Source organism: Nuphar pumila, chromosome 1, assembly GCF_984573655.1.
Source record: "Nuphar pumila chromosome 1, dmNupPumi1.hap1.1, whole genome shotgun sequence".
NCBI lineage: Eukaryota > Viridiplantae > Streptophyta > Magnoliopsida > Nymphaeales > Nymphaeaceae > Nuphar > Nuphar pumila.
In genome coordinates this window covers 173,237,420-173,259,421 of record NC_143249.1, presented here as the reverse complement: position 1 = coordinate 173,259,421, position 22,002 = coordinate 173,237,420, and the positions used below count along the sequence as shown (strand labels likewise).

The 22,002-nt window shown below is 39.6% G+C and overlaps 1 protein-coding gene across 1 annotated transcript in view; it reads right to left on the bottom strand.

Moving 5' to 3' along the window:
- Positions 1-22,002, bottom strand: part of LOC149851307 (R3H domain protein) — a 67,586-nt gene that overhangs the window by 5,076 nt on the left and 40,508 nt on the right. Inside the window, exon 5 of the mRNA XM_089999953.1 lies at positions 16,536-16,694. Coding sequence (XP_089856079.1) covers positions 16,536-16,694 — 159 coding nt within the window. The remainder of the gene's footprint in view (positions 1-16,535; positions 16,695-22,002) is intronic.

Sequence of the window (22,002 nt, the reverse complement as noted above, 5' to 3'; positions counted from 1 at the left end):
GAGCCCCTCCTCCCTGCCTCCTGTTACGGCAGAGGAGGGGCTCGCCCCCCTCCTCTCTGCTCCCTCTGTCACGGCAGGGGAGGGGCCGAGCCCCTCCTCCCTGCCTCCTGTTACGGCAGAGGAGGGGCTCGGCCCCCTCCTCTCTGAGCCCTCTGTCAAGGCAGGGAAGGGGCCGAGCCCCTCCTCCCTGCCTCCTGTTATGGCAGAGGAGGGGCTCGGCCCCCTCCTCTCTGTCCCCTCTGTCATGGCAGGGGAGGGGCCGAGCCCCTCCTCTCTGCTCCCTTTTAGGCAGGGGAGGGGCTGAGCCCCCTCCTTGCTCTCTGTTATGGCAGGGGAGGGGCTGAGCCCCCTCCCTGCCCTTTCGTTTGGCAAGGGAGGGGCTGAGCCCCCTCCCTGCTTCGTGATGTGAAAACTGCTGCAAGGATTGAGAAATGAGAAGAGAAAAAGAAGAAAGATAACTCGGGTACCTGTTAAGAATCGGCAGCCACACTAATCTCTCTATTCTGTTGTTAAGTTTAATAGGGTTACAACTTCTTTTGCATGGACAAAACTGCCCTGCATTAGTAATACAAAATACATAAATATACATGTGGTATGGATCCTTCAATGGATCCATATCTGATCCATATTCTAATACCCTCCCTCAAGTTGTGCATGGGATTGAACCATGTGCAACTTGTTCTTCAGATACCAAAAACGATTACTTGTGAGGCCTTTTGTGAACATATCGGCGACTTGGTCTTCTGAAGTCACATAAACTGGTTCAATCTCTTTGTCTGCTATCTTTTGTCTGATGAAATGCTGGTCAATCTCAATATGCTTAGTCCGACTGTGATGAACAGGATTGAACGCAATTTGTATAGCACTTCTATTATCACACATAAGAGTCGAACATGAGATATTCTCTCCCATCTCTGTAAGTAGATGTCTAATCCAGGTCACTTCTGCTGTGGTAGCTGCCATAGATCTATACTCTGCCTCTGTACTAGATCGTGCCACAGCCTTCTGTTTCCTGCTACTCCATGAGGCTAGATTTCTTCCGATAAAAACACAGTATCCTGAAACAGACCTTCTCTCATCTGGGTCCCCTGCCCAGTCTGCATCTGTGTAAGCCACTATGTCATGTTTCGGTGTCCCCCATGAAGATTGTACATATGTGAGTCCATCACCTACTGTGCCTTTTAGGTAACGAAGAATACGTTTAACAGCATCCATGTGACCAGTCTTTGGCTCATGCATGAATTGGGATACCTGGTTTACAGAATATACAATGTCTGGTCTAGTAAAAGTAAGATACTGTAACATGCCCACTAAACTGCGATACTTGCTTGCATCATGGTAAAACTCACCATCACAAATACTGAGCTTTTGACTGACAACACTAGGTGTAGGTAGAGGTTTGCAATCTATCATTCCTGCTTTGGTAAGAAGATCAAGAGTATATTTGTGTTGGGTTAATGACATTTTTCCATCCTGTCTGTCCACCTCTACACCAAGGAAATATCTCAGTTCTCCAAGATCTTTCATCCTGAATCGCATACTCAGCAAATCTTTAATTCGTCTAATATGGTCTAGAGCATTACCAGTGAACACGATATCATCAACATATATAAGTAAGAAAACTATATTGGATCCATCTCTGTATATAAATAGCGAATGATCTAGTTGGGAGCGGAGGAAACCGTGGTTCTGAATCTCTAAGGAGAAGCTTTCAAACCACGACCTGGAGGCTTGCTTTAAGCCATACAAAGCTCTGCTCAATTTGCATACATATTCTTTTGGGTCTCCCTCTGCATAGCCTTGAGGTTGCTTCATGTAGACCTCTTCCTTTAAATCCCCGTGAAGGAATGCATTTTTAACATCAAGCTGACTAAGAGTCCACCCATGTTCAATGGTCAGGCCAAGAATAATACGAATGGTTCCCATTTTCACTACTGGGCTAAATGTCTCATCATAATCTTGACCGTATTCTTGAGTGAAACCTTTGGCAACAAGACATGCCTTGTATCGTTCAATGCTACCATCAGGTTTATATTTAATCTTATATACCCATTTTGAACCAACAACATTTTTATCTGGGGGACGACCAACTATCTCCCATGTTTGACACTCATGAAGTGCCTCAATTTCCTCATTCATTGCTTCAATCCATTTGTTGGATTGAATAGCTTGACGAAATCCAAGTGGTTCCTCGTGTTTTTCAATCTTGGATAGAAAAAGCTGAAAATCCATAGAGAAGTTATCATAACTCACCCATTTCTCAATGGGGTGCCTTATCCTGCCTGATCTTCTTGGTCCCTCTCTGTTACTGGACAATGCCACCTGTCCTTCTGTAGGTACATCAGTTTGTTCTCTGGGCCTCCTGGTATAGACATTTCCTTTATATCTTTGACATTCTGTTCCTGATGCCTCATCTGAAACTATCTCATCGTTTATGCTTCCAGGAGCCAAAGTAGTATGTTCTGCAGCATGTGAGATGAGTTCAGCACTTAGCCATGGATCATACCAATTGACAGATGCGTCAATATGTTCATAATCATGATCTGCTTTATTTTTCAGAAAACTATTTTCATCAAAAATAACATTTCTAGAGATTCTGATCTTCTTGTTGGCAGGGTCATAGCACCTGTATCCCTTGTGTTCATCTGCATAACCTACAAATTGGCATATAGAAGCTTTGTCCTGAAATTTAGTTCTCACGGATTTATCAATATGTACATAACACATGCAGCCAAAAACTCGTAACTCATCATAATCTGGATGTACTCCAAAGAGAACATAATAAGGGGACTGATTCTCAAGAATACGCATAGGGAGACGATTTATCACATGAGTGGCAGTATGAAAAGCTTATGTCCAAAGACTAATGGGCACGTTAGAGCCATGCATCATGCTCATTGTACTCTCCACAATATGTCTATGTTTACGCTCAGCAACTCCATTTTGCTGTGGAGTGTATGGGCAAGAAACTCTACGATGTATCCCATTATCTTAAAGAAAATCTAAAAATTCTTTAGAGGAATACTCACCACCCCCATCACATTGGAGAATTTGAATATTTTGAGAGAATTGGGTATTAACGTAGGCATGAAAATGACGAAAGATAAGGGAAACCTCTGATTTGTGTTTCATAAAGAATATCCAGGTAAAGCGAGAAAAGTTGTCAATAAAAGATACGTAATATTTACTTCCAGAAGAAGAAGGATTGGGGGCTGGGCCCCAAACATCAGAACATATTATCTCAAAAGGCATGGAGGCTCTTTTATTTATTTGATGAAAGGGAAGTACATGACTTTTGCAAACCTGACAACTGGAACGCATCTTATTCTTCAACGAAGGTGGAACAGACTCTGGAAGAAATCCATTGGACACTAATTTTTCAATAAAGACTTGACTACAATGACCAAGACGAGAATGCCAAATTTCTGGCTTATTACATTGAGATATACTTAAAACACTTCTAGAGACGTGATCGGAGTTGGAAGGCTTCAGAACATTGGAGGCTGGATCTTCATTGAAGATATACATGTTTCCACGTCGCTCTCCTTTAGCGAACGTCTTCTTCGTTTGAAGATCCTTGACAAAGACAGAAGTAGGAGTAAATTCAACAGATGAATTGGTAGAATCAACAAGCTTGGAAACAGAGACTATATTTTTCTTTATATTTGGTGCATGCACAACATCAGATAAAGGAATGGACAAAGATTCAGACAAAGGAATGAAGACGTTGCCTACGTTTGAGATAGAGTGGTGAGTTCCATCTCCAGTTACAATATTAGATTTTCCAAAATAAGGGATCAAGGTAGAGAACTTACCTGCATTGCCAGTGACATGAGCAGCTGCCCCAGAGTCGACATACCATATTCCATCATCATTCTGCTTCAGGTTCAAGTTAGCCATAGCTGACAAGAGAAGATCCTTAGCATCATCACTGACACGAAAGGTACCCGCAGATCCTGATGTAGCAACATTTCTATTGTTTTGTATTCTATTGCGATTTTGAGGATTCTGAGGATTGAACCAACAATTGGCTTTGATGTGGCCACGTTTGTTGCACTGGTAACACGTGGGAACATTCCTTGTCAGACTGGGAGTGACATTTGGTGTAGGTAGCAACCCACGTCCACCCTGAATTTGTACTCCCCTACCTCTGTTGCCACGCCCTCCTCGTGTACGATCAGCAGTCATCCCGGTGGCAAGAACATCATGCATAGACGATTGCCCTGTTGAAGCATCAGAAATGCTTTTCAAGGACATCTCATACTGGAACAGTTTAGCACGCAAATCTTCAAAACTAGGTAACATAGGCAAGCACAGTAAGGAAGTCACAAGGACATGATACTCTGATCCCAAGGCATTCAGGGTCTGCTGCACTTTTTCTTTATCGGACACTGGATATCCAATAATGGCTAGTTGATCTGTGATGCTTTTGACTTGATTTAAGAACTCAATAATAGTCATTGTCCCTTTTTTTAAAAGTTGGAATTCGCGCTTGAGAAACAACACCTTAGCCTCTGATATTTGAGCATAAGTCTGAGCTAGATTCTCCCACAATTCTTTAGTTGTACAATCATCAGGAATAGAAACAAGTACTTCTTGTGTCAGTGTAGAAGTAATGTACGCGACGAGAGCTTGATCGCGCTTCATCCAAGTAACAAAAAGTAGGATCACGAACAATGTTTGGTAAGTTTCCATCTTCTTTTGCTTCTTGTGGAATAAATTTTGGAGGCATTGGAGTAGAGCCATCCAAGTGGCCTGAAAGATCTTGGCTTCGGATGAAGGGAATGATTTGACGTTTCCAGGTCAAATAATTATTGGTATTCAATTTTTCAGAAACTAGCTGTCCAAGAAAATTGGAGGAAAGCCCCGAGCTGACTGAATTGTCCATTTGCAAACTTATGATAGAGAACAGTTTTGTGGTAGGGCCCGGCACACAAAGGAGATTATGTCACTAGTCACGACAGAGTAATGGAGAATCAAGAAAGAGGAAAACAGCTTTAAGTCAGCAAATCTGCGTAGGGTTCAGATCTGACTCAATCAATGAGAAATGCAAACAATGATAGATAACAGTGGATAAAAGAAAAGGAATGTAAAGACTCTATTGTTGCGTGCTTGAGCAAATCTGTATAGGGTTCAGATCAGACTCAATCAATGAGTTGCGTGGACCAAGAAGATGTGAAAACAGGGAAAAAAAAAACACGAATGACGTGAACAGGAGGTGTTCACGTGACCAGGGTGTTTAAGTGACCAGAGCTGAGTTGTGTGGACCAAAAAAAAATAAAAAAATAAAAGAGACTTGTGTGACCAGACTTTACCAAGTGTGTCACGTGAGATGAGGAATCAAAACTGTTCCAGGGCAGCTTTATTCAGATGAGACAGAAATGATGAGGCAAGAAGAATAAAACCTGACAAGAAGAAAGAGGGTGCAGCCTTATTCAGATGAGACAAGAAATAAATGAGTAAAACCTGATGGCTAGAAGACAAGGGTGCAGCTTTATTCAGATGAGACAAACTTGATGGCTAGAAAACCAAGTGCAGCTTTATTCAGTCAGCAGCCTTGCGTGAGACAAACTGGAAGACACGAAGTTGGAGAACACAGCTTTGATGAGAAGGGGAACACAGCTTTTCTCGGTCCCGATGAAGGCCCTTTTTATTCTCAGAGGGGTCGATGCTCTGATATCATGTGAAAACTGCTGCAAGGATTGAGAAATGAGAAGAGAAAAAGAAGAAAGATAACTCGGGTACCTGTTAAGAATCGGCAGCCACACTAATCTCTCTATTCTGCTGTTAAGTTTAATAGGGTTACAACTTCTTTTGCATGGACAAAACTGCCCTGCATTAGTAATACAAAATACATAAATATACATGTGATATGGATCCTTCAATGGATCCATATCTGATCCATATTCTAATACGTGATACGGTAGGGGAGGGGCTGAGCCCCCTCCGTGCTTTTTGTTTTGACAGGACCCTTGCCTCGCTTTTCATTGGCATCAGGCAAGCCTCCGTTCGTTGTTGAAAGGCAAGGTGCGGCCTCCTGCTTCCCCCTTAGTGGCTTGCAGGGAAGGGCCTCGCTTCCTTGCTCTCTTGGCTTGCAGGGCGAAGCCTCCCTCGTTGTCTTCTTCGGGCAAGGGTGCGACCCCCTGCCTCCCCGTTGGTCGTTGACAGCATGTCAGCAGGGGCTCGTGGCCCTGCCCCTGCTTCTTGCGCTTATAGCAGGTGCGCATGTGCACGATGCCCTGCCTCTGTTTCCCTTACGTCAGCACGGTGATAGTGCCCCTGACTTTCTATTTTGGTATTAGCTTGCTAAGATCGTTACTTTTGCAGCTCGTACGACGGATCCCGCTCACGCTCTGCGACCCGAGCCGCCAATCGCGTACATCCGCGGACGACAGCAAGCTTGCAACTCTCAAAGGTAGGGGAAGATTGCACAGAAGACTTGGACAATTGAATTGAGTTCAATTAACTAAAAAGGACAATTAAATAAATATATATGAATATATATCATATATATTTATACGAGTACGCATTTAACTCAAGGACGCAGTTTCGCGATCCTTGTCCTTTACTTTGCCGTTGTGCATCGCGCACAGGTTTTGTATTGCACTCCTGTTTACAGTTCATTTACTTTGTCGTTGCGCATCGTGCAAAGGTTCTGCGTTGCACTCCTGCTTACAGTTTTTACTTACCGTCGCGCGTTGTGCGAGGATATGCGTTGCACTTCTGTTTACAGTCTTTACTTTGCCGTCGCGCTTTGCGCTAGGCTCTTGTTTTTGCATATGTGTTGGTATTGCCTTGCTATTGCAGAGGTGCAGGTCCTTGCTTTTTGCGTATACTTTAAAGGCATCCTCGTGGAGGATGCAAGGGGCATTTACCCCTCTCCCTCTTGCGACAAGAGTTCAGTCGGGAGCGAGCGGCACATCCTCGTCTAAGGAGAGGGATACCTCGCAAGGATACTAGCTCTTCGTGCGTGCAGTCCTGCAGAGTCGACTTGAGGTTTCAGGGAGCTGCGCAAAAGCATCAAAGACTGCTCCAAATCGAAGCATTTGGAAGGATGTGACTGACTGGTTTTGCTCGTCTTTTTGGCATATCTCGGGTGATCCCGAATTGGAGGTTCAAGCGAACTTCTTAGCGGGTGTTCTGTTGAGAAACTCGTATCCCGTCTATCGAGGCCGGTATCGAGTCATGCGAGACATGTAGATACCCCGATAGCGGATGTGATTCGAGATAATCACATGCATTATGTTGGCACAAGGTACTGCTGTTTCAAAAGATAGAGTAAAGTTGATAAACTTTACATCTTTGTGAAACACTCCTGTTGAGGCTTCTATTGAGGAGCTATACCCCCTTCATCCTAGAGTATTTGTAGTCGTGCACGACACGTCTAGTACTGCGATGATCGGATGAGACGGTCGTGCGACCTCGAACAACGCTAAATGCAAAATGTTGTAATCACATAAATGGCCTCACATTCGCCTTCACAGGCAAGATGCTCGGGTGGTTTAAATACCACAGCATAGAATGGGTCGTTAGTTAAGCAACCCCTAACGTACCTATTCGCTTCTTTGTGTCTGTCAAGCGAGAGGACAGAGCGGTACAAACTCCAATGGACAGGTTGTTAACAACCACCCTACGGGCAACGATCCGGCCTCCCCAGTCATTGGAGTTAGGGGAAAGGGGCTACATTAGTTAGCTCAACACTTCTGCAGAAGTTGGATGCGTCTGTGGCACAGCCTCCTTTGGGGAATCCTCTCTCGGCTAAAGTCGTCCCTTTGGAGCGAACTCAACTAGCTATTCGGGTTATTGAAAATACATAGAATAACAGACGCCCGAACTAGTTTCAGTTGGGTCTACGTTTTGCCTGCGCGTACCCGCAGGTTCGTAATTATCGAAACATAAGGTTTGTTCACACTGGTCGTTGAGTCGTGAATTCTCTTGCACTACTGATTCGCTTGCACTACTGCTTCGCCTGCACTACTAATTCGCTTGCTTGCTCGATAGTTCAATATGCTACTCGTTGAGCTGTGTACGCCTGTCAAGGCGTTACTCTAGTTGGTTAAACTGCTTACGCAGTTCTTTGCGGAGTAATAAGGAGTTTCTCATACTAGTTAAATGCTTATAATAATAGCATTATGCCAGTTGCTACATATTAGCATGTGACTTGCTTTATCCCTTGGTCGAACTGTTTGGTGCTTATTGTAGCGTAGCACTTGTTGGCTTGCATCTCTTATGATTGATGTGATTGCATACAGCTCGTAATCTACGAACTGGTGGCAACTAGGATTGATGTGGTCACTTGTCTTATAAGTTGCTTACATATTGTGATATAATTGTTGTCGTATGATTGCTTATGAATGGCTTGTGATGTAATGGTTTATGCCTTACGATTAATTTAATTACTTGTTCATGGACTGAGCCATTTTATGGTAATTATATGTTTTATGAGCATTGTTATGAGTGCTTGTCTTATTCAGTTGTTTTGTTTGGCTGACGCGTAGAGTTAGTTACCCTTCGCCCATAGAATCAACTGAATTGTCATATCTGCGCGTTCTCATGTGTCGTTTACACATGCTTTGAGGGCCTATTTGAGGATTGTAATATTCCTCGTGGCAATCATACGATGCGTAGGATTATATGCTTCTGCACGGAGTGATACAATGCATATTGCTGATATACATGCTTGTGCCCATATTGTGGCTAGTCCACGAACGGGTAGCCGCAAGGACGGTGAACTCCTGTGAGGAAGTGTATGGTCCAAGATCAGGTATACCATCTAGAGCGGAATTCCTTGTGAGGTTATACATTTCCCAGACCAGGTGATCCGGCGTTGATCTTGTTGTTGGTATTAGTAGCTATCGACCCCAAGAGCGGTCTTTTGTGTTGATGCGTGTATCGCAATGATTTTCATTGGATATGGCATATGTTGGGGATCGGTTTCCCAAAGGTTTCGCTGTGAGGTTATACATTTCCCAGATCGGGTGACCCGGCTAGAGTGGGAGATCTCTGTGAGAATGTACACTGTCCACGAACGGGTAGCTGCAAAGACGGTGAACTCCTGTGAGGAAGTGTAGGGTCCAAGATCAGGTATACCCTCTAGGGCGGTAATTCCTTGTCCGGTCGTATATCTCTCGGACCGAACGATCCGACGTGGATCTTGTGTTTTCGGTTACCATAAAAAGTTATGGTGAGCTGTGACGATCTTCTGAGATTGTTTGTGATAGCCAACTATGAATTCATAGTTTCGGCTTTCTGTTTTAGCATGATTACATGCATGACTCAGATGTGAGAATCAGATCGTTAGTGATTTGAGTTAGTGATCATGTTTTGGACCTTCTACGGAAGGGTGAGCTTCTCTGAGAAGGTATGACGCCTTAGTGCGTCATAACCAGTGACGGTTAGCCGAGTAAGACTTTGAGAGATGAGGATAGATTAAGGTTGTTCAGGACAATGCGTTTGTTAGAAGTAGTGAGCGACAAACGATGTCCTGATGGTGATTAGATGCAGAGACCTCGTTCTAGGAACGAGGACAAGCTTGTTGCGTAGTAGTTCTCAACTTACGATCAAATGGATCGTATGCTGCGTTGATCAGTTGCACTGTTTACTTGCTTGGAACTGCTTACTTGCGTTGAACTGCTTACTGTTTGCACTACTTACGCATTTGCACTGCTTACTCGCTTGCACTACTTACTCACTCGCACGCCTTATTCGCTTGTACTGCTTACGTGTTTGCACTATTCACCTGCTTGCATTGCTTATCTGCTTTAAACTGCATAGCCTACTGAATTAAATGTACTTAATTCAGTTCCTTGTAGTCTTTCTTGTGCACCTACTAGTTTTTCGCGAAACTAACCCATTCTATGGGTACAGGTGTTTATTAGGTACACTACGGGCGATGGCGCGATTGCAAGATGGCTTCAAGACTTCTTTCTGCTCTTAGCTCGCGTCCTGGACGCTTGGGTTCGTATCGGATTTCCCTTAGGATATCTGAATCTTATCAGTTTTGGTTCTTTTAGCTAACGTGCCTAAAGTGTCAGCTTGCCTTATGATTTATCAAAGAAAAATCTTCCGCTGATTTCATAAACAAACTCTGAAGGAAAGAGATATTTCTAGTCTCTTGCCTGTTTTTCTGAAAAGGGTTCGCAAGTTTGAAATTTGGGGCGTTACACACGTTCTACTAGTTCATGTATACCTTGGTGTTTAAGCTGAAAAGGAGTTAGATTATTAGCATTATGTTCCCTAGTTGATGAAAGTTTAGCTTTGCCAAGCCTGCTATTTGTGTTTGTTTGTGTTAATAAGTTATTATTTATTGATAAATACTTATTTCTTATCTGTCAATTCCTTGATAATTAATTCATTTCTTATTTGGTGTTTGTTAGTCGTTATTATAATAAGTTGCTAATCTTTATATATATATATATGTATATATATATATGAATTGTTAAACAAATTTAGTGTTTAGAAATTTTATTATATTTTTAAATATTTTCTCATTTTTAGATTTTTCTTTTTTTATTTGCTGAGATTTTCCCAAGATTTTCTTGAGAAAAACAATTTTTTTAAATATCTCACAAGATTTTCTCACCGAGAAATTCCCGAGAACGATATTTGTGACTATGCTATTAATTCAAGTTAAATCTTAACTCAAATTACAATAATAACCTTCATAGACAAATGTTTAAAATATTTACCCTTTTCTTTCTTATGAGTATCAATGAGTATTTTCCAATTTCAAACGGGCAATATAGGAAAACCAAAAAAATCACATATTCCAGGATGATAGATGTTAACCTAAAGTTCCTACTTGACAGTTCTCAGGAAACCTATGGTCCATATCAGGATTATTAGAAAAGTGAGGCCCATTTTTGGAATTAGGAGCAAAAGGTTGGCCCATAAATGGAATTTTCTTTGATTTTAAGATCCCAACTCCACATATAAGCAATGTTTAAAAACTTCAACGAGTTGACTCTGTTCGGATCGCCCATTTACTGGGTCAACCCAGTGGGCAGACCCATTTAGAGAAAAAACACATATAGACTCGGTTGACTTGTCTAGAGCAAAATTATTGAAGATCTTGAAGTTCAATTCAGTTTCTTGTTAGTAAATGACTAGTTGTGGCTTAGTTGTAACTTAGCATGATGTTTTTTATTTATTTAGTGATTTTAGAAGTAATCCTGGCCTTTTGTAGCTTTTTTTGTATTTATTTAATTAATATACATTATTTTTATATAAAGTCAAAAGCTAACAAAACCCAGACGAGTCACTGAGTTGACCTGCCCGAGTCATGAGTCACTATTGGATGAGCCAATTCCCGAGTCACTGGGTTTTCAAACCATGCATATAAGTGTTCACACAGAACTAGATCTAGATATAAATGCTTCAAGATCTGTGTATGTGTGTGTGTGTGTGTGCATGTGCACATATTGGTTAAAACAATTTTTTCCATTCCTGAAATTTGTAAATAAGGATCTTTTTGGCTTTCTTGATTTTTTGATGCAGATAATATTTTTGAAATTTGAATTTGCACATGAAAAGAAAAGGCAAGACTACATTTACTTGTACCTATAAATTGTAATTCAATTATCTATGATATTAATAAATAAAGATGGATACACAGTGATGACAATAAGAAACCCACTTCTGAACTTCAATCTACAATGACATTATGGTACTGGTGATGCACATGACATTCCAAAGAATGACAAAATACGACTACAGGAGATTCTCTGAAAGAAAAAATAAACTCATATTTAAATGGAGCCATGCCATTTGCTGAGAGTCTCGCTTTTAGTGTCACATCAATATATTTGAAGAAAGATATAAATTCTTAGTGACCTCATCAATTGCATAAGTACCATAACATCATTAACTGCATAAGTACCATACCTCATTCCCCCAACCAATCCCTTTTGAGAATTATAAAAAAATAACTTAGTACTATAAAATAGATATTTTCATAGATAAGAAAAACAAAAGTGCATAAAATCATTAGCCACAAATAGTTCTAGGTTAGTCAATATAGAGGAGGATCTAGCAGTGTCATCAATATCATATCGTATTGTATAATACGATACATTCTATGCGTGTATTGGTGGGAGAACCGATATGATATAATATATATCATAAAATTCAAGATTATCGATTCGTATCGGACTGTATCATACGAAACATGGATGTATCATACTGTATCATACAATATACCCCGTATCGTATGAGCGGAGCTTTTTTTTTTTACTTTTTCAACACTAGAAAAGGGGCAACTGGCCACTTATGGGGGGCATTTTTAAGCCCCCATTTGACCCTTTTGGTATTCGCCCAAACCTCATTTCCAAGCCTGCCCACTCATTTTTCAGATCAAATCCACCCTAAAAATTAGGGCCTTTGCTATATCTAAGCCCTAGGAGTGTGATTCATCTCAAAGCTCACTTATTTTTGTCCTACCCAACCTTTTTTTTTGCCTCTAACCCCTCAAAATTGAGTCTTAGGGGTTTGATCTATGTGATATTGAAGTTAGAAAATGACTTAAAGCACCATAACCGAAGGTAAGCTCATTTCCTTTGATGTTGTGTTAATATATTTCATCATTTTTGCTTTTAGCTTTTTTTAGCCCTAAACATGTTGTTGATCTTAGTTTTTTCCCTTTCTATCTTAAATCACTTATTTTTTTATTCTTAAACCTCAGAATTGTGCCCTAAAGGTTGAGGGATGGTGGAGGATGTGGCCCAAACAATCCAACATAAAAATATTGCAAACCAACACATTTAGCGATGACTTTGAGAGGGATAGTAAAGTGTAACATTTGTGGTTTTGTAATACATGGTGGATTGTATATATTTAAATGCCACATCATAGGTCATAGCAACTCCATTGTATGATTATGTACACATTGTATTCTCTCTTATGTTCATGTCGAGCTTCTTACAAGTCTCATAGAAGATGATAAAAAAATGCACAAGTGCATGCAACTTGTTCCTGAGTCAAAAGATGAAGATGAATCATCAACATCTCAGGCTAGAGGACGCTATAGTAAACAGAGAAAATCATTGAGTTGATATATATATATATATATATATATATATAAATTTTAGTTTGTAACTTTGTATGGCTTTTGTTGGTTCTAACATCGTGTTATGTAAAGTTGTAAACCTTTTGACTTTGTATGTAGTGATAATTTTATTTAAGTTTTAATCAATTGCAATTGTGATAATTAGATTTAGCAATGGCTTGACGTGTTGATGACTTGGCGTGGCAATTTTGAGGTTGTTGACGATCTCGAGGGGAGTGATGTTTTGAGATCTAGGTTATGTCATTCATTAATTTGTAAGGGTTTGCATCAGTGTTTTAAAACTCGCCGAGTCAACTCGTTGACTCGGCTCGGCTCGCCCCTCCAGCGAGTCAACCCGGCAAGGCAAACTCAGTTTGCCAAAACTCGGGCTTGACTCGGGCTTGACTCGGCCTAACTCGGCTTGACTCGGCCTGACTCTGGCGAGTTTTGTGATGTTTGAAATTTGTTTTTTGAGTTTCAAATTACAGTTTTTTGAGTTTTGTGATGCCTATGGGAAGTCACATTTAGGTTTCATCCATTTGTTATGTGAACAAGCATTGTACATATTCAAATATTAGTAGTCTTTTTATAGTTGTGTCATTAATATATTTCCTGCATAGTTTTATACATGAGAAAATTGCTTATTTATGTTGATATTGGGCATTCTGTAAACTTTCAATATGCACATATATCCATGTTTTACATTTATGGATTTGTTAGAGAGGGAATTAAAACTTTTAAAACAAGCTAGCATATATGATTGGCCATTTTAGGAACCTTAGGTAGTAGCAGATTGAACTCATGGTGACCAAATCCTCTAATTCAAGTCATGAATTAGTCAAAGTGCTTGTATAGATATCAAATTCAATTATTCAAGCAAACCACTATAGCTCTTTGCAGTTGTTTTTATATTCTTATAGACATTTGGAGACTATGTTTACTCAAAAACATGGTTTCAGACAAATTATATATTGTTTTTCTTTTAAAATCAAAAGTTAACAAAACCCGGTCCGAGTCACCGAGTTGACCCGCTGAGTCACGAGTCAATAAAGAACGAGTCGAGTTCCGAGTCACGGGTTTTAAAACCTTGGTTTGCATCGCATTAAGCAACATATTGTCTGGGAACCTGGTGCACCAGTGCGACCATGCATGTGAGCTCCAGATGATGCATATGCTATAATATCTACCAATTTGCATGAGATAGATAGGAGGGAAGCAAGATTATAAGAATTGGCATGTGTGCAGGGAATTCATGCATTGGCACAACGATATATAGATGATGAATCAAATGAAGAGTAACAAGAGGCAGAAGCCGCACAACAAGATGTCATTTCCGATTATGAACATTTAATAATGCAGACTAGTGATGAGTCATGTTATTTCGAGTCTTTTGACTATTTTAATCATGTAGTGAACTTCTATGTTATTGACTTTATGAATTTATGCAGTGAATTTCAAGTGGTGAGTCTTGTTGTTTTGTGTCTTTTGACTTTTGTATTCACGTAGCAAACCATGCTTCTATGTGCTATCATTCTTGTTGTTTTGTGTCTTTTGACTTTTGTATTCACGTAGCAAACCATGCTTCTATGTGCTATCATCTATGCTATTGACTTTATGTAATAAATTACTAAACTCTATTTCATATTAATAATATGCCAATAGTCTATGTTTATTTTTTTACTTGATTTTAATTCTTGTACTCATTTTTAAAATTATTTTTTTCTTATATTCTTAGTTTTTTCTTCATTTTTAGATTTTCTACTTTTTATATTTTTGCAAAAAATTAGTGCCTTTTTTCTCCTATCTTACAATATGATATGATGCAATACAATACATCCATTTCCTAAGCCTTTCTCATACGGGTTATACGATATTTACAACATTGGGATCTAGCATATGGATCACCATTAGGATCCCAAAGCATCATAGAGCATGTGCAGCCTTTATGTCAGTGTAAGGAAATGAGGATCTTCCACGAAAGCACAAATGCTTGTAATAGGTGTCTATTGAAGACACTACAATCATAACCCACAAAAGGGCATAAATGGAAGAACACAAAAGATAGAATAATAAACTTTATTTCATTCACATGAAATGCTTTAAAAGCACAAGGAGAGGGGAAACACCCTTATTTATATACATTGAGAGAGGGAGAGAGAGGTGCTTAAAGGAGACTCAAGAGAGTTGTTGGAGCTAGTCCAACAGCTCTAATTGTAGCCGTTGGACTAGCTCCAATGGCTATTTCAAAACTAGTCAAATGTTTGACTAGTTTTGAGTCTAGTTCAATATGAACTAGACTAGCCTAAAAATACAAAAATAAATACAAAATAAAGAGAAAAAATAAATATAAATTATTAGATATAATATAATATATAATATATTATATTATATTATATATAATTATATACACATTTTAACAGTCAGACCCTAGAAAAAGAAGAGAGAGAGAGTAGGTCCAAACAAATCCACTGCATGATTGGAATGCCTAACTTTGGGCTTTCTACAATTGGTAAATGGAACAGAAAGAAGCCAACAGTTGGCAGAGAATCCATAAGCTCTAGAGCTTGGCCTCAAGGTTCATAAGTTCCAAGCTATGTCACACGGACTCTTCTAACAGGGCACCGCACCTTCGTCTCACCCGCACCCAGGCGGGTGCAGCATTTGGACACAGCTTCCTTTGTGTTAGGTGAAGTCAATCACACTGAGGTCCATTTCTATCCAAAAATAGATTCAGTCAACCCTAATCAAGTTCATTTTTATCTATATTATATATAAATACATAAATGCACACAAATACACGTAGTGTTAACTTAAAACTGTTAAATATAAATATATATATATATATATCCTCCCCGTACCCCCGCACCCAAGTTATTTTAAAGTGCCACATCGCCGCATCCGCACCCGTACCCGCACCCGCATCCACACCCGCACCTAAGCAGAATTGCCTATCTAAGAATGAAACCGCGGATGAATGATCACTTCTTTTCCAGCCCATGCCAAATGACATAAACAAGGAATCTAAATTGTTGATATTTATGATACTAAGCATTAAATATTTTGTTTAGGTTGTTATAAACCATTATCAACATCTCAATAAGGAATTCTATCCTTAAGAGAACAAAGAAAGAGCTAATTTACTAGCAATACAATTTTCAAAATATTAGCTTTCACGGATAAATTCTAACAAACAGAAAAGGATTTTTAGTTACCTACACTTGGCTCCCTTTAGCTTCTACAATTTTTCCAGGCAATCCCTAAAGAATTAACTCTTCTAACATGATAACAGCGCTCAAGGCATGCTCAATTTGCTTTAGAATAGTGATCCATGAATGAGCTTCTATATATGCATAGCCACAATGACAACGTATTCATGATTCCTAAATGTGAATCTGTTGAATGATGACTTATCTCCTAAATTATATAACGCAATTCATGCAACCAAAACATATTTCTATAATTTGTTCACCTAAAATCATAGACTGCACTGTACCTCATAGGCTTCAACAAGTTTTGAGTGGAAATTCCGTCGTAATGCCACCCTTGAACGATGGTCAACTCTGTGCCAAGCCCTTAAGGTATCCATCTTGTTGGAATCAAAATTTACTTTTCTTTGAGGTGAAGGGATATCAAGGGCTGCTATCATGCTTGCCTAAAACATCAAAAGGTTACAAGTACTTTGAGAACTATATCTTAGCAACAAGTTAGGTAGATTAGATAATAAGAAAACATATAAATCAATCAAAACAATCACGTATCCAATCTATTATGCCAAGATGACACAAAACCTAAATGCTTCTTTGAGGTAATCAAAACATAGAAGCTTTTTATGCATGCTAGCAGCCATTTTATGACTGGTCAAATGAGTAGCACAACCAAACACACATGGATCCACAAACATTGAGACTCTAGCTAAGCATAATGTAGCCTTTGATATATGTTAACAAACAACAAGACATTCCTCCAAGCTTGCATATACACAAGTGTGCATGAGAGAGATGGAAATTCATTTTGTAATTGTAATGTTATGTCATCTTTAACAAAAATAATGACTTTGTTTGCGCTAAGCATAACCTAAGGACCTAAAGTTGAAGTATGTTATGTTACTAGGACATTGACACATGTACAAAGTGTCAAACATTATAAATATATATATATATACACACACATATAGAGAGAGAGAGAGGGACCATCCAACCAAAGGTCCAAAATCTACAACCAATGCTGATTGGATGGCTCTCTTTCTCCAAGGTTTGAGTGTTTCATTGATCAGAATCTATATATTGGATTTTTTTACTATGTATTTAGTAAAGAACATGTTTTAGATTATGATTTTTTTTATATTTTAGACATGTTTTTTATAATGCTAAACATCAACAGCCCACAATATTGTATTCTAACATATTAGATGCATTGTGAGCCATTGATTTTTTACATTTAAAAAACATGTCCAGTGGCTGAAAAATTATTATGCAAAACATATTTCTTACTAAATACATCATAACAATTAAATATATAAGACGATCAAAGAAACACTAAATAGCTGGACATGGAGAACTGCCCAATCATCACTAGTTGTAGATTTTGGACCTTCCTTTGGTTTGATGGTCCCCCTTCCCTGCGTGTGTATAGAGAGAGAGAGCAGTTAAGTAAACAATAAAATAACTATTTCAAAAGGAGATATCTTCGGTTCCCCTTCCCTTGTATATGGCACACCACAATCACTATACAGTATACATTAAAACTGTGAAAGGGGGGGGGGGCTCTTAAATGGTGCTAAAGGGTTGACTGTGGTAAGAGGAAGAGAGTTCTCGTGCCGACTAGCTTGAGCCCTTCCTCCTTGTGTAGCAATTGAGAGAGAGAGAGAGATGGTAGACCAAGCCCCTTCTATGTAGGAAGTTGGCCTAGTAACCCCTTTTCATGGGGTTAGGACCCAATAAAACAAAGACAGAGGGGTGAGGGATTTGTATACTAAGCCCACCTCTTTTCAAGAGGTTGCGACCCAGCCAAATAAAGAGAGAAGGGGAGCAGTTGGCAAGTCAAGCCCCTTCCTAAACTACATGGGAACAGGGTCGGTAACCTAACAACACCCCTTCTTTGGGTTGGGACATATGTATGTATGTATGTATATATATATATATATATATATATAGAGAGAGAGAGAGAGAGAATCAGGCAAGGTTTTGTAATCATATTAGACTTTTCAACACCTTCAAAGCATGAAATGAGAGAAAAATAAAGTAGAGATGAAGTGTACAACACTGGAAACTTCATATCTAAGACGGTCGTGTCGGACATGCAACACTAAGTGTATTTTTTTTAGGTCACTTCTACAATGAAAAATGAAGTATTTATACCTTATCTAGGAGTGTTGGTATTAGTGTCAGTGTCAGTGTGCAGAAGTGTTTGACATCAAAACATTGACCCTACAAAAGTGTCAAGATAACATAGATGTTAGGAAGTTCAATATAGGAGCTGTTTTGGAACCCTCAACAGTAACTCCATTCAGCAGTAGTAGACTTCTGGAATCCTACTTTCTTTTAATTCTCAAATTTCCTTTTAAGAATGTCGAGGATCTTCATTGGAAAAATGACTTCGAAAATTTCCTCAAAAACTCTTGCTACGAATTCAACAAAAAAAAAGAAAAATAACCTGTTGAATGCATATCTATTTGACATGGCACAATGTCGAAAACATGCATAAACTTATTTATGTCAAGAACTATAAGTGGTCACCAGGTTTGAGAATCTAGGATCAAATTGCTATAGCTATTGACACAACTTTTAACAATTTCTTGTTGGTTTCTGTTAGTTTTGGATCATGGATCCGACCCGCACCACATTCCAAGGATCCATCTTAGGATGCGTGGGTGGTGGCATGTTTGTAATTTGTTTTTACTTCTTGTGTAAATGTCATACTATGTACAACACTTATAAATATTAAGTAGAAGAGGAAAAACCCTATTGCCGCCGACCCCTCTCTTCTCTCTCTTCTCTCTTTACCTCATCTCTAACCCTTGCAGGTGGATATTTCTGACATGGTATCAAAGCACAGGCACAAAAATCGATCATCTAGAAGGCCTCTAAAGACCAACACGTGCTGCTAAATAACGTGGGTTTATTTCTGTCCCTTCTTTCTTAATCAGCTTTGCTTCTTTTCCTCTTTTTTCTTAATCCTCTTTCAAGCCTCTTTCACGTCATTCCAGTTTTTTTTTTGTTTCTTCTCATTCTCAATATTTCTGGTACACACGTCTTAACATCCTGTTTCAGTCTGCCGAGTTTTTGTTTTCTCCCCAAAATATTTCTGATTCTTTCCTTTTTTCTGGTTCGCATGTTACTATTCTTTGTGTAACGTGTGTGCTGATATCTTTTTCAGCACACAGCAGCATCGCTGATTTCTTTTCTCTGTGTAACGTGTGTGTTGATATCATTTTCAGCACACAGCAGCATTGTTGCTTCCTTTTCTCTGTGTAACGTGTGTGCTAATATCATTTTCAGCACACAGCAGCATTGCTGTTTCTTTTTCTCTGTGTAACGTGTGTGCTGGTATCATTTTCAGCACACAGCAGCATTGATGTTTTCCTCTTTCTCTGAATAACGTGTGTGCTGATATTATTTTCAGCACACAGCATTGTTGTCTCCTCTTCAATACACTGTTAGAACAGTTTTGGCTTCTTATTCTTCATATAATCCATGGATTCCAAGTTGAACCCTAGTTTTCTTACTCACCTCATGACCCACAAGTTATCTCATGATAACTACTTACTTTGGAAACGTCAGATTGTGCCTTTTATTCGCAGTCATGGTCTTTATGGGCATCTAGATGGGCGATCACCCGCCCCACCCACACATATCATGCAAGAAATAACAGGTGAAGATGGGAAGGTGAGTCAACTTCGAACCACCAATCCTGCTTATGACATATGGGTACAACGGGATCAGACATTAGTTGCTTACATAACTTCCACACTTTCTCATCGTGTTTTACAAACTATTTCTGATGATCAATCTGCTGTCGAGTTGTGGAATGGACTAGCTCATTCCTTTTCTCAGGTCTCTGAATCTCGGGCTTTGCAACTCAAGTGGCAATTCCAATCCATGCGAAAAGGAAACAAATCTATTACAGAGTTCATGGGGGATGTCAGGGTTATTACAGATCAGTTAGCTGCCATTGGAAGTCTTGTATCAGATAAGGACATGGTACAACAGGTATTAGGTAGCCTTGGACCTGAATATCGCATGTTTTGCACAGCACTCCAGGTTGTCTCAGTTCTTCCATGTTTTGATGATCTTCAATTTAAGCTTTTGCAATATGAGGTCAGTTTAAATCCGGAACACGCGTCAGATGATACTCATCCTGTGATGATGGCACATACGCCTATTCAAACAGGAGCCTTATTTACTCCTCCTCGTCCAAATGGAACAACTACAAACAAATGAGGATTACTACCTACACCAGCTGGAGGAGGCCTTGGCTCAGGCAGTGCACCACGAGGGGGACGTGTTCCTACTTGTTTTCTATGCAACAAGCGGGGACATGTTAAAGCAAATTGCTGGTACAATCCTCAGAACCGGAACAAAACAGAGAGGCCAGGGCAGAGGGCAACTCAGACGTTTGCACGCACTCCTCAGGGACAGGTTCTTCCACAGGACGTACAAAATATCCTTATGACTACTTTCAATCAGATGAACTTGCGTCAAAATGATGATGGTATATGGTATATTGATTCAGGGGCAGCAGCACATGTTACTTCTTATGCAGGTAAATTTTCTCACTTGACTCCTTACACTGGAAATGGCACTATAGTCATAGGAGATGGATCTCACCACCCCATCTCTCACACTGAAAATGTCTCCCTTTCTTTCCCTGAATCTCAATTACCCTTGTCAAATGTCTTACTCACACCTGCTATTCAAAAGAATATTCTATCTGTGTCTAAATTAGTTGATGAAACAAATTCTTCCATTGAATTTACTCCTTCTGTTTATCTTAAGGATCTTCACACCAAGAAGACGTTCGCTAAAGGTGAACGGCGCGGGAACATGTACGTCTTTGAAGAATCTCATGAGCCTTTGAAGACGTCGTCTTCCGTAGCCGTGGCTTCTTCAGCTCCTTCCTTTCCAACATTTTTGAGTCGATCCACAGATCATAGTTCTTCGTCTAGAGTCTTGAAACTTAATAAGCCAAACTTATGGCATCTTCGTTTGGGTCATTGTAGTCAAGTTTTTCTTGACAAGTTGTCTGCTAAAGGTCTAATACCCGCAGTCAGTTTAGACTCAAAATGTCCAAGTTGTCATTTATGCAAAAGTCATGTACTTCCTTTTCATAGTATCAATAAAAGAGCAACAAAGCCTTTTGAGATTATATGCTCAGATGTTTGGGGTCCTGCGCCCACTGCCTCTTTCTGGATCTCGATATTATGTACTCTTTCTTGATTCTTACACTCGTTTTAGTTGGATTTACTTCATGAAAAACAAACATGAAGTTTTCAAGTTGTTCAAACAGTTTCATGCACTAGTCCAAAACCAATTCAATACCAATGTTGTATATTTCCAGTGTGATGGGGGGGGAGAATACATATCCCATGATTTTAGTGAATATTTGAAGGAGCATGGCATTACACGTAACATTTCTTTCCCTCATACCCCTCAACAAAATGGAGTAGCTGAGAGAAAACACAGGCATATTGTTGAGACAGCCTTGAGCATGATGCACACTGTGGGTATTCCCTTCTCTCTTTGGACCGAGGCTTTCCATACAGTTGTTTACGTTATCAACAGGTTGCCCATGACCATCCTTGAAGATAATTCTCCATATTTTGTTCTTTATAATTGTCATCCATCATATGAAGAACTACATCCTTTTGGTTGTGTATGTTATGTTCACATTGATCATTCATTGAGAAATAAGTTTCAAGACAGAGTTGTACAGTGCAAGTTTCTTGGGTATGCAGATGACTA